At 46.1% G+C, this 15,771-nt stretch overlaps 1 protein-coding gene across 1 annotated transcript; it reads left to right on the top strand.

The window, feature by feature from the left end:
* Nucleotides 1–1,027: 1,027 nt before the first annotated feature.
* On the top strand, nucleotides 1,028–3,198 carry LOC123133586 (uncharacterized). Its single transcript, XM_044553051.1, has 2 exons — nucleotides 1,028–1,955; nucleotides 2,052–3,198. Exons 1-2 carry the CDS (start codon nucleotides 1,204–1,206, stop codon nucleotides 2,962–2,964), a joined length of 1,665 nt encoding a protein of 554 aa, XP_044408986.1. The 5' UTR covers nucleotides 1,028–1,203; the 3' UTR covers nucleotides 2,965–3,198.
* Nucleotides 3,199–15,771: the final 12,573 nt, after the last annotated feature.

Genomic DNA, 15,771 nt, shown 5'->3' with positions numbered 1-15,771 from the left:
CAAGCACTTGCTACATATGTCATGGGAGTTTTTAAGTTGCCGTTCTCGGTTTGTGATGACAGCAAAACAAGGAGCACAAGATGTAGGGATATAAACTTGGGAGCTCTTTCTATTAATCTTTGGTGGATGCTTGCACAAGATCAAGTGTGTTACTCCACACACATGTGTTGTGTTGTTGTTTTTTGTATCAAACTCTTTCAAAAGGAGACTATATATAGCCATCCATTTCTTAGCTCATAAGAAATCTTGCCTCACAAGTTTGCTATACTCCTTGGTCACCAAGTTATTTCATCTCTCAAAGCTTATCTACAAGAAACCTTGGAGCGGAAGGAACTTGCATGACATGTTTCCTTAGTAGTGAAGCAAACTTGCATGGCAGGTTTCCTTCACTAATAGCTTGTAGGGTAAGCTTGCTTAGTGGAGAAGGAAACTTATATGGCAATCTAGCTTGGCCAAAATAACTTGCATGGTAAGTTTCCTTGCTTAAGAGGTTTGTATTTCCATATTAGCTACATAATCACGTATTACCATAACACATGAATTATTCCAAATATATTTTGTCGCGAACCAACCTGTGGTTGGATGGTTAGAGGGACTGTGGTATCCCCAGCCCACCAGAATTCAAATCCTGGTGTTCCCATTTATTCCTGGATTTATTTCAGGATTTCTGGCGATGCGCATTCAGTGGGAGGAGACGTTCCTCTCAAGATGATATGCCGACTCAGTCTTTCGGAGGTGCTCATAGGGGTAGGGTGTGCGTGTGTGCGTCATAGGAGTGAGTGTATGTGCGTGTATATGAGCGCTTGTGTCTGTACTGATGTTCAAAAAAATATTTGTCAACAACCTTATTTAGGGAAATTTCGCCAACAACTGTCACGACCACATTCCTGAAGGCCTTCCCCTAAAAAAACTGGCAGGACCACTTTTTTTTTAGAATCACTGGCAGGACCACATCGAACCGCCTATGCTACTGGATGCCGAAGCCCATGGGCTGCGTTTCTCTCAGCCGACGTATAAGTATGGAGTGAGGCAGTAGGTGGAGAGAAATGCGAGGTAGTATGAACTGTCTTCACAAACTCTGAATCCCAAATCCTCTCTTCGTCTGTCTTTTCCCTGGCCCCCAATTCCTCCCCTGAACCTCTAGATCTGGATCCATCGACGACGACCTGCAGCGCCAAAACATAGAAACGAGATCCATCGACGATGGAATCGGAGCCGGCCGTGCTACCCGACGACGCGCTCGCGGAGGTTCTCCGGCGTCTCCCCCCGCACATCCTGGCCGAGGCCCGGCGAGTCTGCAAGGCGTGGCGCGACGCCGTCGACGACCGCTTGCGCGGCAGCCTGCTTCCGCGCTCGGTGCGCGGCATCTTCATCAACTTCACCGGGAATTGGTTCTCGGAGTTCTTCTCCCGCCCCTCGACGGGCCCGGCGATCGACGGAGGGCTCGATTTCCTGCCCTGCATGGGCGTTAGGGTCAAGGACCACTGCGAGGGCCTTTTGCTTTGCCGCGAGTCGAGCTTCCGTGCGCTGCCATGCCCGCAAGAGTACGTCGTCAACCCGGCCACCCGGCGATGGGCGCGTTTGCCCAAACGCCCCCCGCCGCTCATGCAAGGATTCGACCATACCGCCCACCTCGCGTTCGAGCCCGCCGTGTCGCTGCACTATCAGGTCTTTGTGATCCCACGCGTGCCATGGCGACTGCCATCCGACGGAGAATCCGACGACGACAATGACAACCCGTTGCTCGAATTGGAATGGCCTCCCGCATCATACCACATCCATGTGTACTCGTCAGTGACTCAGCGATGGGACGAGACTACCTTCTTTCGGGAAGGGGAAGCTGCCGGGATCGTTGCCGACATGCAGTTGGATTGCTGGTATGATCCGTCTCTCTATCATGCCGTATACTGGCAAAGCGCACTCTACATCCATTGCCAACATGGCTATCTTACGAGGTATGTATCGTAGCTCACTTCAACAAATTGTATATACCACCATGATTCACCCATGTCTATATTAATCTACTTTATCTGATTTGTTTGTGTTTGCAGAATGTCCTTGTCAGATCACTCGTACAGAGTAATTAAACTACCAGGTGTCGGTGGATTGATAGTATATTCCAACCACCGTCTCGGGAGATCATCGCAAGGGGTGTATTGTGCAATACTTGATGGCTCAATACTTGATGGCTCGAAACGACTTCAGGTTTGGTATCTCAGTGAATCGTGCGGTCGAATACAATGGGTGTTAAAACATGATACCCGTCTTAAGACCGTCTATGGTCAGGAACTGGGCAGACAATGGATCTTACAACAGGTTAACCTCCGTAAGGAGGACCCTGAGCACAAAGTCCCAGTGGACGAAAAATATGACTATGACTGGAACTCTGATCAGGATAACGTTCTTGACACTGAAGACATCATTGAAGAAGCTGAAGATGTTATTGAAGACGGACAACACATATCTTATGGTTTCCTTGGATTTCATCCTTATAAAGAGGTTGTCTTCTTGAATACATCAACAACAGGACTAGCCTATGATTGGATCAATTCAAAATTTCAGGACTTGGGCAGTTCATGGACATGGGAAGAGTATGGAACACCATATGGAAAGACATGCATATCTTTCCCATACACGCCTTGCTGGATAAGCAAGTTTCCTGGAAACGAATTAGAATCTCTTCTTTTAGACGAGAAGCTATATAGGAACAAGCTAGAACTGGAAGCTCAACTTGAGGAGGAATCCAACTTCACCTACATGGGCGAGTATGAGCTGCGCAAGCAGTCTGGGCGTGCCAAGAGGATCAAGGACTCTGCCGCCAAGATTCGTCACAGACACCACATTGCCGCTCGGCAGGAACACATCATTACCGACATGAAGTCGAAGGTGAATCTCACTAGGGCGACCAAGTTCAGCCTTGGCAAGGCCACCACAGAACTAGTCACCGCCATAGTTGGATCCTAGCTACCTACTTGATTAGTTTCCTGGAAACAAAGATGAGTATGTATGTGCAAATCAGATGCCCTAATCATCGCCAGCTTCATTTATCTTGCCTTACTTATCTACTATCTATTTGTGCTCAGCTGTTGTCGGAGCCTTGTCTCGGTACTCTGCACAATTTGTATCGTTGTTATTTTGGTTTGCCTTGTAAGACTATGTGACTTTGTTATTTTCCGTTGTCGGGCTTTATTAATTTAAACCCGAGTGTTTCTTGTGAGTTTCTTCTAAAGTTGGTATGTGCAAGCAATTTGGAAAATCAATTTTTTTGTCTATCTTGCATTTGATTGGAGAAAGCTAACATTGCCTGCCATGCATCTGCCTTCCTATTTGGTCAAGAACACACACAAGTTCAGGTTTCTTGCTTTCTGGTGGATGCTTGAGATTAGGTTAAAACAACCACAAAGTGTTTAATTTGTGAGTTTGTTGGGCGGCAACCTTCCTCGCTCGTAGATGTGATGTTGTTGTTTTGAAATGTGCAAATGGGCTGGTGTATTTCGTCGATGTGAAACAGTATTTACTTTAGACGGGATGTGTAGTTTATCTGTTTTTATTTGGACGCGTCTAGGGAGCGGCCGTTGGCTCCCTAGCGGTCCCGAGCGGCCTCCTAAATATGGTAAGTTTCTGTCCCCACTCAATCCTAAAAAGGAAAAAAGGGAAAGGACAACCCCCATCGCACAGAAAACACCAAGTCCCCAGCGCCCCACTCCACTACTGAACCCACGTGATTCTGCCCCCACCTTTTCTCTTCCTCGTTCCTGGTCTCACCAATCACCCACACACATCAACCCATCTCCTGTTGCTTCGCCCACCATCTTCTTACCCTCGAAAGAAGCGACTAAGAAGACGCCATGGGAGCCTTCCCTATCTCAGAAGTCGTCAGGGAAGATCTGTCAAGGTGAAGACCAAGAAGATATGATATATGTAGGTTTTGAGGGGGAAAAGAGAAGGAAGAAAGTGGGAAGTACCAGGCTGCTGTAGATCTTCAACTTGAAAAACGGAGGAACCAAGGTGACATGTTCCTCTTCTTCTTCAACTTGAATTCAACTTCTCCAATTCATCTTCATGTTGACTGCAACTGCTCCACAAATAGTTCAGCCAAACTTGTGCAAAAACACACATAAAACCCAAGGAACACACAAACATGGAATTTCATATTGAGTGACTTTTCTTTTGGTTGCGACCAACTATTTCAGGTAATCCAACCAACTTTTGTTTCATATTGTGCAACACACACACACAGGAAACCAATGAACATCCTGCTGTAAAAAAGAAGAAAATGTAGCATATATAGGCCATATGTTCTAGTTTGCTGCACCTAGTCTACTAGATATATATCTATAATGCACTAATGTTTTAGTTCAAAAGGCAAACAATGGCTAAAAAACTGAAAAGGACAAAGTAGCAGATTGCTTATTGATGATCACTTCTTCTGTGTAAAATTTGTTTGTTAGAAGCTCATCAAAAACAAAACAAAAAGAAGATGTGTTACTGCTTGTAAGATTGTTGATGCATGAAAAAACAAAAACTTTGTGAGAAAACATGGGACCCCATGTTGTATGTCATCTTGGTCAAAATTGCAGAATACCCTATGTGGAACTATAGAAAAACATAAAAAATGTATGTGGCGGCAAACCTGACAACATATTGGAACTAGATAGATTTGTGGTGTGCAACTTACGGCTTTCTCTTGTGCAACTGAAAAAAGAATTGTGCAACTGAGAGAACTAGGTTGGATGTTTGACTTGAATAAAAAATACTTTCAGATTTGTGTCTATTGTGTGCCAGCTGGAATAGAACTTGTGTGTAAAGCTTGAATACAGAAGAAGTAGAAATATAATACAACAGCAAAAAACATCATGTGTTTTATTTGTGCAATCTGTGGGTGCATCTATGCAACTGATTAGACCCATGTGTGCAACTGAGAGAATTTATTTGGATGTTTAGTTTGATAAAAAAGGTGCTACCAAAATTTGATTTGTTTATTTCAAACTCATGTTGATTTGTTTGTTTGTTCCCTCTTCCACTACCTTTGAGAGAAAAATGTATAAGCCTTTGTGCAACTACCATGGGTTGTTGTGCCAGAATGGTATGCCTAGTTGTAAAACTGCCAGAACAAACATGTGCAAGTTAAAAAGGAGATGTATTAAAAAACAAAAGAAGGGGAGCAAAAAGGTCTACTCACTTGTAGCTTGACAAACACACCATACCCCTTCAAGTCCATCTTAATGACTGTGGCGATTAGATTGCTATTCCGTGGCATTGGTTTGATGGGGAAAATTACTTACACACACCTCTAACTGAAATAATTAAGAAAAGAAATTTGTTAGGCCTGTCTAATTGAAATAGTGAATTTTAAGAGATGACAGCTAATATCAGGTTCATGTGCAACTATGCCTTATATGAATGCCAACTACTATAAGGTTCATGTGCAACTACGAACTATAGGGGTGCCAACTTGAATCAGTTTCGTGTATGAAAGAAACTTGCATGATATATGGAGCCAACTATCATGAGGTTCTTGTGCAATTACAACTGCTAGAGATACCAACAAAAAATGTGAATATGGAAAAAGAAGATAATTAAACCACCAACTAAGTATGGCCGTATTGTGCAACTTCCTCATACTCTTAACCAAGTAGGGATGCTACAATGGCCACTAGTACTACAAAAATGATCAAATTGGATAAACTGTAGGAACTGGAATTGAATGTCATGCCTCTCTCTTAGATGCTCTGTTGTTTCAAGCACTAGTTATGCAAGTCTACTACTGATACAAAATCATGTACAGAAAAATTCGAAAAAGAAATTGAAATATTGGCAATGGCTTGTGTCAATTACCCATAAACAACCTCTCGTATGCAAATTCTACATAATTTAACTACGATCACTAGAGGAATTTAGTTACAACCACGAAAAACGAGTACCAAATCATGTAGCATACAGCCAAATGCAAAAAATCATCATCGGCAGCAGGCGTATCATATAATCGGCAAAATGTCATTGATTATTCAGTTAACAATGAGAACAAACCAACTGAGCATTAGTGTGGTATGCTACTACAAAAACAGTGTGTGCAATTTGACAGCAATGCAAGCCAACTGAGCATACATGTATGTGCAGAAAATACACCCCATACTGAACATGCTTTGTGCAGTGTAGTCGACTACCTGAAGGTTCCTGTGCAACTAAAGAACCTGGCTAGCCAACTATGTACTCCTCTGCGTGCAACTTCACCGGACCTGTCTGGAAAACAACTAAAATTGGACAACTTATGCAATGCAGTCAATCCCCTGACAACTAGCACTTTGCTGGAGTCCCGTGCAAACACATAAAGGGAACATCGCCCACCCCAGGTGACTCACTCCTGCAGCAACCTCGAGCAACTGTTGTTGCCGCGTGTAGTTCCTCACTGTCAACGCCATGCGTGGCAGCAACTTTGCATCCTCCCGTCGCCCCCTCTGCATCCTATCATAGCGCCCGACAACAGCTCTGCATCCTCATGCCGCGCCAACTTATCATATGTGTGTGCAACTAGTCCTGCCAACTAAACATCAATGTGTGTGCAACTAGACTACATTGCAGGCCAACTGAGCATATGTGTGTGTGCAACTAGTCCTGCCAACTAAATTGTGTGTGCAACTAGACTACATTACAGGCCAACTGAGCATATGTGTGTGCAACTAGTACTGCCAACTAAACATCAATGTGTGTCAAACTAGAATACATTGCATGCCAATTGAGAATATGTGTGTGCAACCAGTCCTGCCAGTTAATCATCAATGTGTGTGTGACTAGCTAGACTACATTGCAGGCCAACTGAGCATATGTGCGTGCAACTAGTCCTACCAACTAAACATCAATGCGTGTGCAACTAGACTACAATGCAGGCCAACTGAGTATATGTGTGTGCAAAAACACCTAGAGTGCATGAACATACTTTTATGCAATGCATTCAACTTCCCTACCGTTTTTGTGCAACTACATGATCTAACTAGCCAACTACGTAATGCTCTTCGTGCAGCTACCCAGATCTGTCGAGAAAACACATAGGCGCACCACCACCTAGAATCTCGTCATGTAGTCCCGACGCAACACACGCCGGGACCAAAGCAAGAAACCCATCCCTATGCCCCACCTACCCACCACATCCACGGCGACTAGAACCTCGCCGGAAACCGTAGCTGCGGACGCGAAACGCCAAGATGTGAAACCACAAAACCCGGACCACCGCCACTGAATCATCTCCTTCCCATCCATCTTTGATTTTCCTTGCTACAGAAAATCAATTCTTTTTGAGAGAAAAAAAAGAACTCTGAACTTTCAAATAGATATGCTTCTAAACTCATCTTTGAGACAACATTGAGGATAAATTGATGCGGGATACTGCTATGTCCCAATTCGACAATTCCTAAACAAATTGATAATCATAATTGTCTATCTATTATTGCCTACGAAAAATGCCCCAGTGATTCAAACACAGTGTCCATAAATTGCCTCTCAATCCTTTCTACAATTCCCAGTACACGGCCGAACTGCCCAACAAATTTGATGGGGAAAATTTTCTCTTGTGTACCAATCCCCCTTGCTCTCCCCACGTCTTCTCCACACCTCCCCGCTGAATCATCTCCCGGACAATTGAAGCAACACACATGGCTACATCGATACTCAAGTGAAGGAGAGAACCACATGACACTACCGGACTCGCGGTCTATGCCTATGGCCACGGGCCGTCGGCATAGGCCCCTAAGCCGTCGGCATAGATCTATGCCTATGGCTGCCGTCGGCATAGACCCGTCGACGTAGATGTCGTCAGCGTAGTCTTATCAGACCGTCGGCATAGTATAGCCGTCGGCATAGGGGCCTATGCCGACGGCCTGGCGTCAGCCGTCGGCATAGTATAGCCGTCGGCAATGTTTTCCGTCTGACGGCCGCGGACGGCGCCGTCAAAAGCGCTGAAGAATCATGCAATGCCATGTGGCAGATGTATGCCAACGGCAAAGCCGTCGGCATATCTCTGCCACGTGGCAACCCGTGGTTCTCCTAGTGGCAGGGCTATGCCTACGGCAAAGCCGTCGGCATAGATTCATCTATGCCGACGGCTTTGCCATAGGCATAGCTCTGCCACGTGTCGTCTCCTGGTTACTCGTGGGAATATGAAAGGCAGCACGACGGCCACATGCACGGAATCATCAAGCAAGACCACCTCCGCCAAAACCACCACCACCTCCGCCAAAACCACCACCACCTCCGCCAAAACCACCACCACCTCCGCCAAAACCACCACCACCTCCGCCAAAACCACCACCACCTCTGCCAAAACCGCCATCGCGACCACCACCACTCTGCCAGATCGGAGTGACTGGGGTCAACGAAGCAGGAGTCGAGCCACCGGTCCCCTACATGTTTTAGAAAAGATTCTAACGGTAAATATGATATGATAGTGTTGAATGAACGAGAACTAGTTTGTCAGTAGTTAGGCAAATGTACTAACCGGACCATCACTGCCTAGTGCCACCCATTCATCGAACGTGGGCACGTGTGGGGGTTCTCCCGTAGGTGGTGGTGGGGGTCCCATTTGTGGTGGATCCGTGCGGTTACTCCATGATGCCAACATAGCCTGAATGTTAGTTAAACAAGCAAACTAGAAGATCAGAAGGAATGAAAGTGCAAAAAATTAGCTTGGTTTTAAGAGGGCAAAACTAACCGTCATCATCTAACGGTTGTAATCATCGTTTGCCTTCACTCGTTTCAAGTACTCCCGCACCTCGAGATTCCTATGCTCGACAAAATCCTTATATGCCTACATAATTTAGATTATTTCTAAGTGAGCAATGCTGAAAATAAACTGAGAATGCTAGATAGAAAAAGATAAAGAGGAAGTACTTATAGCATGCTGGCGGGCTAAGGGAGTCTGTGAACGCCCCATACTCTCTAACTGGCTCGGGTTGGCAGCCCGAAGCTGTGTGTACGAGATCGAAGGAGTGATCAAGCCGTCGAAACACGGATACCGGCCATTCTTCTTCCCCTAGATGGCCACCACCGCCGTGTCGTCGATCTGAGACTGGGCGACCTCAGCAACAGGAACATCCGGATGCAACTCCTAATAGTGATGAATGTAAGACCCCAGGTGCTCCTCGGTCTTGCCGTAGTACTGGCTCTCTTCCTCCTTGCGATGACTCCGCTTGCGGGCCAGCTTCCACGACTCCATGTCTGAGAGCGGCCTCTTCAACTTGTCCTCCTACAACGTCAAATAGAAGTTAGCCATACATAAGAACATGACGGTAAAGAAGAACAAAAATGCATCATGCACATAGATATACCTTCATGGCCTTGAAGCTCCAGTGGTTCCTGTTTCCTTGGCTGTGTGTCCCGTCGGCTCCACAGTTAGCCCGGCCCTTGATGCTCTTGGCAGCAAACTCTGCATCGGCGCCAAGCCACCTATCCACCAAACTCGCCCATCCGTTAGGCCTTCCATAGCACCAACGAGGAACAACCTATGCAAATTTTGGAAGCATGACATGTGAGCACGAAACATAGAGTTGACTGCTTGAAACAATGGAAAGTCAGTAATAGTTACCATCATGAACTGCTTCCTGTTCAAGGTAAGTTTTTGCTTCTGCGCTTGAGTTTTGATCATCTTTTGGTGCAGGTAGATGTGGTAGTACTGCGAGACGGCAACCCAGCGCACCTCGTACTGCAACTGACGAGCTTTCTTCTTCGTAGCCGCAAGTAAGACCACGTCGGCTCTGGCCTTGTGCTCGTCAAGAACTCTATAGAGTTGCTGCATAAACCAGAAGCAAACAAGGCATGAGTTGACTGATTCAATGATAAACTATGAACGAAACTGAAGACAAGTGATTCAGAAGAGAACTTACCCAAAATTTGGTGATCACGGCCTTAGCGGCCGTCCCGTACTCCGCGTTGCTACAAGCCTCGTAGTGGGCACAGCTCGTGGCCAAAACCCGCAGCTGCGGGTCCCTGTCTGGCCGCGGGAAGAATAGGCCAGGCCAAAACTGCTTCAACAGGACAGTGATAAGGCCGTTCGGTTTACGGCCCTTTCCGCGAAGGATCCAGTTTCTGCAAAAGAATCAAATGATTGCCATGTGTACAATAAAAAAATGTTGTCATGTGTTGAAAATATGATTGAGAGGCACTTACTCTATCCCCACAGGTTTAATGAGCCACTTGTGCTCCTCGATAGAAGGTGGTGTAGGTAGTCCGGCATTACCACGCAGCCACCCCTGCGGAGCACCCGGTGGCAAGTCACCCCACAACTCGGGATCAACCTCCCCTCCACCCTCCTCGCCCTCCTCCTCACTCTCCTCCTCGGCCTCCTCCTCCTCACCCTCCTCGGCCTCCTCCTCCTCACCCTCCTCCTCGGCCTCCTCCTCCTCGCCATCAGGAACATACTCCTCCTCCTCAGACTCAGAAGGTGCCTCTGTATGGGAGGGCATCGAAGAAGACCCTCCTATTTCGGACACGGCCCGGAGTTTTTTGCCCCGGCTGCCTCTCCCCCCACCTCCTCCTCCTCTAGGGGCTCTCCCCCCACCGCCTCCTCCTCTAGGGTCTCCTCCCCCGACCCCTCCACCTCCTTGTGAGGTGTCATCCTCGCGTAGTCAGGAGGGAACCTTGTGGGCTCGTCCACTCCAAGTAAGTCCTTTAAATTTACTAAGGAAACTGGCGCCGCTGGACTTGCCCATGATTAGCAAACCTGCATTGAGAAGAGAATAAACAATTAGTAAGGATATCAATTAAACAAGCATACAGGAAAAACATTAATACCAGAAGAGCACATTAAGCATACTATTGTAATGATCATTAAAAGAACTTACATTTTCTAGAACCCATATGAATCTATTTGTCGAGCGGTCTCATCATTACTATCACGCATATCTTCTTCGTTGTCTGACGGAGGTGGAGGCCCTTCCTCATCGTCAGCGTCTTCCTTTAACTTTTCAAGCATAATTATGTCTCTTTGATTCACAATTGCCTCACCATCAATCTGTGCGTCGTCGTCGTTTGGGTCCAGGTCAACATAACCCAAGTCATCATCCTCGTTGCTTTGGACCACGTCATCATGTTCCTCTTGATAGAACACTCCCTCGTATGTCATGGGGTTTATGTTGTAGTAATCATCATCGTTCGGGTCCGGTAGCTTACCATGCGGCGACACCTTGAAAACAACTTCCCAACCCTTTAGGTACTCTTTCTGGCATGGGTAAGGCAGATAATATACTTGTGTGGCCTGGGTAGCGGCGATAAAGAGATCAACTCCGGCATAGACGGTTGATGGTTTAACTTCCACTAAACCAACAGAAGGCGTATGTCTCAGTCCCTTTTTGGGGTGGAACCATCGGCATTTGAACACAGTGAGACTTAGGTGTTCGCGGCCAAGTTTGAATGTAAGCTCGTATATTTTTCCTACCCTTCCGTAGTAATCTACTTTATTATCTCCTTCAGTGAAGACTCCGGTATTTATGGTTTTGGGATTAGGACGACTGTTCTGGTGCTCCTCTGTATGGAAGCGATACCCATTCACATCATACTTTTCGCATGTCATGACGACAGGGTCAAAACCCATGGAAACCCATCTCAATTCTTCATCCATTGATTCGGTCGGATCATTTCCCTACAAGTTTAATTGAAATTATAGGGTGCATGAGTTTACTTGAAATTATAGGGTGCATGAGTTTAATTGAAAGTGTGAAAAATTACTTTCTCCATGAACCACGCAACGAAATTTTTCCTTCCATCAGCACCCTTTCGTAGAAGAGCAAGTGCCTCCGCTTCAATAGGAGGCAACATTCCCGTCCATTCTTCTTCAACGAATTGACTACAATAAGAAAAGCGGTATAAGAACTAGGCAAAGTGAACATAATGAATTGACTAAAAGAATGGTGCAAAGGTATTACCTCATCCACTCATCCTCAACTTCCTTGATGTTGTGCAAGATATAGAACATGACATCCTCCCACTCATCTCGTGGCATGACATAAGGTTTCGAGCATCCAGCCCTACCACCTTGCCCGATGAATAGAGGCAACTTGGGTTTATACTTGGGTTCTTCTGTATTGTATCGAGACACCTTATTGTGCAACATGGGAACATGGTCCGGATAGTAGGTTGTCCTGAGGTCTGCCACCTCCTCTAGGATAACTGCCTCCGCTATGGAAGCTTCAATCTTAGCTTTGTTTCCACATTTCTGTCTCAGATGCTTGTTCTGTCTCTCAGGGTCGTACTGCCAACGATTCTGCACAGGGCCCCCAACAATACCTCGTTCGGGAGGTGCAAAATGAGATGTGTCATCGGAGTAAAGAAGCCTGGCGGGAAGATCTTCTCTAGCTTGCATATCAACTCCGGCGCCTTCTTATGCATTTCTTTTATCTTCTCAGGACATACTTCTTTAGCACAAAGCGTGAGGAAGAAATGGCTTAACTCCGCAAGCACACGCCAGACACGCTCGGGAACATAGCCCCGAACCATCACCGGCATAATCCGCTCAATCCATACATGATAGTCATGACTCTTGAGCCCGGTCACTCTGCCCGTTGAAAGATTGACCCCCTTACTTATATTCGACGCATAACCATCAGTGAACTTCACGACGTGTTTCAGCCACTTGAATGCCTCCATCTTATGATCCTTTTTAAGTACGAAGTCAGCATCTGGCTTGAACCAAGATTTTCGACTGCCTGTGGGAGGCTGCATGTGTAGACGTGGTCTATCACAAATATTCTGTTGATCAACTCTAGCATTAACATTATCCTTTGTCTTATCAGGAATGTTGAGGATCATGCGAAAAAGGGACTCTGCGACATTCTTTTCGGTGTGCATCACGTCTATGTTGTATGGAAGTTTGAGGTCCTTAAAATAGGGAAGCTGCGTGAAGGGGGTAATGTGAGTCCAGTTGTGCGTCTCACCATATCCTTCAAAAAATTCCCTTTACCTTTTCCTTTGCCCTCGCCCTCGTCTTCGCTTGTGGCTTTGCCTTTGCCTTTGCCTTTGCCTTTGACCTTTCCTTCACCGGCAGGCTTAAGAGCTTTCAGCTGAGAAAGCACATCCGCACCAGAAAATGTTGGAATCTCGTTTACTTCATGGACAACTTTGCCTTTTGTGAAGTTCTTCTTGTCTTACCTATCAGGATGGTCTGGAGGGAGGAACTGTCGATGCAGGTCAAATGCAACATACTTGCCACCCTTCTTCAGCCAAATGAAAATCAAGGCCTGCATGCACACTGGGCAAGGCATCTTTCCACTTGTACACCATCCGCAGAACAGGGCATAACCGGGAAAGTCATGCATGAAATATTGTAGCCAAACTTTCATCAAGAATTTTTTTTGCAGATGTCGGTCGTATGTCAACATCGGGAAGTACCAAGAATGGTGCAAATCATCCACCAACGGCTGCATAAACACACTCAAATTCTTCCCCGGATATTCATGCCCCGGAATTATAAGCGACATGAACATGGTCTTGCGTTGCATTATGGCGCCGGGAGGGAGATTGAGCGGAATAACAAATATGGGCCAACGGCTGTATGGATTAGACGACATACCATATGGATTGAACCCATCACCTATTATAGCAATTCGGACATTCCCAGCCTCGGCTGCTTCCTCCGGGTACTCTATATCGAATGACTTCCATGCTTCACCTCCTGATGGATGTACAATTTTTTTTGGATTGTACCTTTTCCCTTCCTTGTGCCACTTCATCATTTTGGCAGACTCCTCGGTGATGAAAAGGCGCTGCAGTCTTTTTATAAAATCAAGATACCGAAGAACCTTCACAGGGACTTTTAGCTGCTGCTTCTGACCATGCTTATCGACCACCTCAATATACCGAGAGGAACCGCACTTCCTACAGTACTTGTCATCCACATACTCATGCCTAAACAAAAGGCAATTCTTTGGACAAACATGTATTTTCTCATAGTCCATGGAGAGCGCCTTCATGATTTTCTTCGTACCGTACATGATTTTCGGCAGTTCATGGCCCTCAGGCAGGCTGTTAGCCCATACTCCCAGAAATGCTTCGAAGCAACCTCGGCTACAACCGTACTCAGCCTTGACTGCCATCAGTTGCGAGATGGCATCCAGCACAGACAGCTTGGCACCCTGATAGACAGGTTTCTTTGAGGAGGCCAAGATTTCCAGGAAGGCCTTTGCGGTTTCCTCCGGCTCCTCTGGTTCATTCGCTGAATGTGACGGAGGTGTCGGCTCTGCAGCAAAGACATCATCTAGCATGTCTCTAACCCCATCGTCCTCATAACCAATGACGCGTTGTCGTATCACATCCTCTCTACCACGGTGCCGCTGGGTAAAGTTTATCGGCATATTAAAGTTGGGCATAAATCCATGCGTGCGAAGGTGCTTAGTCATCTCACTCTTATCTCTGCGGATACGTCTCTTACATCTGGCACACGGGCATTCTGGCACCATCCTCATTGGACTACGGAATATCTCTTTCAAAAACACATCAGTTTTCTCGACCCACTCTGTTGTTACTTGATTCCGACGAAAAAACCCACTATACATCCACTGATTATCTGCCATCTCTGCTTTATTGGAAGCCACACAACAAAATTAAGGATTCATTTAAATTACCCACATCAATATTTTATTTTTTACAAGGTTGACGAGAAACGACATTTAATCCACCTACATCTCTAATAGGTAAAGATGGGTCCTAATCCCATACGAGAATGTGTAGATTGAGTACGGTCCATGCTCTACCCCATTCCGAGACAAAATTTCGGCAGCACCTCCCCGCTGTTCTCCAAATACACGTCTCAGCAAAATGCCGAGAGAATGTGCATCCGGAGAACAACAGGGAGGCGCCGCCGAAATCCTATCTCGGAACGGGGTAAAGCATGAACAACGTACCCAATCTACACATCCTCAGGCTGTCCGTGGAAAGCGCTGGATAATCCGAAAGAGCTGCGGTGATAAATATGCAATTGAATGCATATTTATCGATGCAACCCTTTCAGACGGGAGACCTAGGTTACACGACTTGATGCGAAAATTCAATCTAGTGACATGATTAAAAGAACGTATGAGGTGATGGATTTGTAGCTCACCCTCGGATGTAGATGATGTAGTCGATCAGCGAAGGGACAATCGAAGACCGAGAGCTCCAACGTCAACGATCACTCCACCGGAGGCAACACCAGAAATCCTCTAAATTCTACCAAATGAAAAGACTTATGTCATCACATCACATATAAAGCATCATCACACATCACATCATATCACAAACATTTTTTAGCAAGATCAACATGATGAAGTAACCACTCATCATATCCATATTTTAACTTTCGTCTATCTATCTTCACAAAAAGTGTACTCTTCCCTCCCATCTCATCTTCACAATACATATATCTATAATATTGAGTATGTATCTAAAAAATAGTAAAACTACACAAATATTCATTCATCTAACATCTATCTATTTATCTATCTAATATCCATCTATCTATTCATCTAATACTATATATATGCATTCATCTACAACATTACTACACAAAAAAGGTAAAAACAATTTTTTTTCTTACCTACGGATGAGGGGACGACCACCGGACAGGGGGGCCGGCCGGTCGGGCAGGGGATGACCACCAGAGCGGCAGGGGCCGGTTGCTGGAGCAGAGGGGCCGGTCGGTCGGAGTAGAGGGGGCCGGCCAGGTCGGACCAGAGGGGGCCGGCCGGTCGGACCAGAGGGGGCAAACCAGGCTAGGGCATGGGCCGGCCGGGGCGGCGTCCATGCAGAGCG

This window comes from Triticum aestivum, chromosome 6B (genome assembly GCF_018294505.1).
Source record: "Triticum aestivum cultivar Chinese Spring chromosome 6B, IWGSC CS RefSeq v2.1, whole genome shotgun sequence".
NCBI lineage: Eukaryota > Viridiplantae > Streptophyta > Magnoliopsida > Poales > Poaceae > Triticum > Triticum aestivum.
This window is presented reverse-complemented; position numbering and strand designations above follow the sequence as displayed.

Bases quoted from the DNA above. Each gene is read 5' to 3' on its own strand.
- LOC123133586 (XM_044553051.1), top strand. From the start codon at position 1,204: ATGGAATCGGAGCCGGCCGTGCTACCCGACGACGCGCTCGCGGAGGTT. The intron at 1,956-2,051 runs GTATGTATCGTA...TTGTGTTTGCAG, and splicing joins CAACATGGCTATCTTACGAG to AATGTCCTTGTCAGATCACT.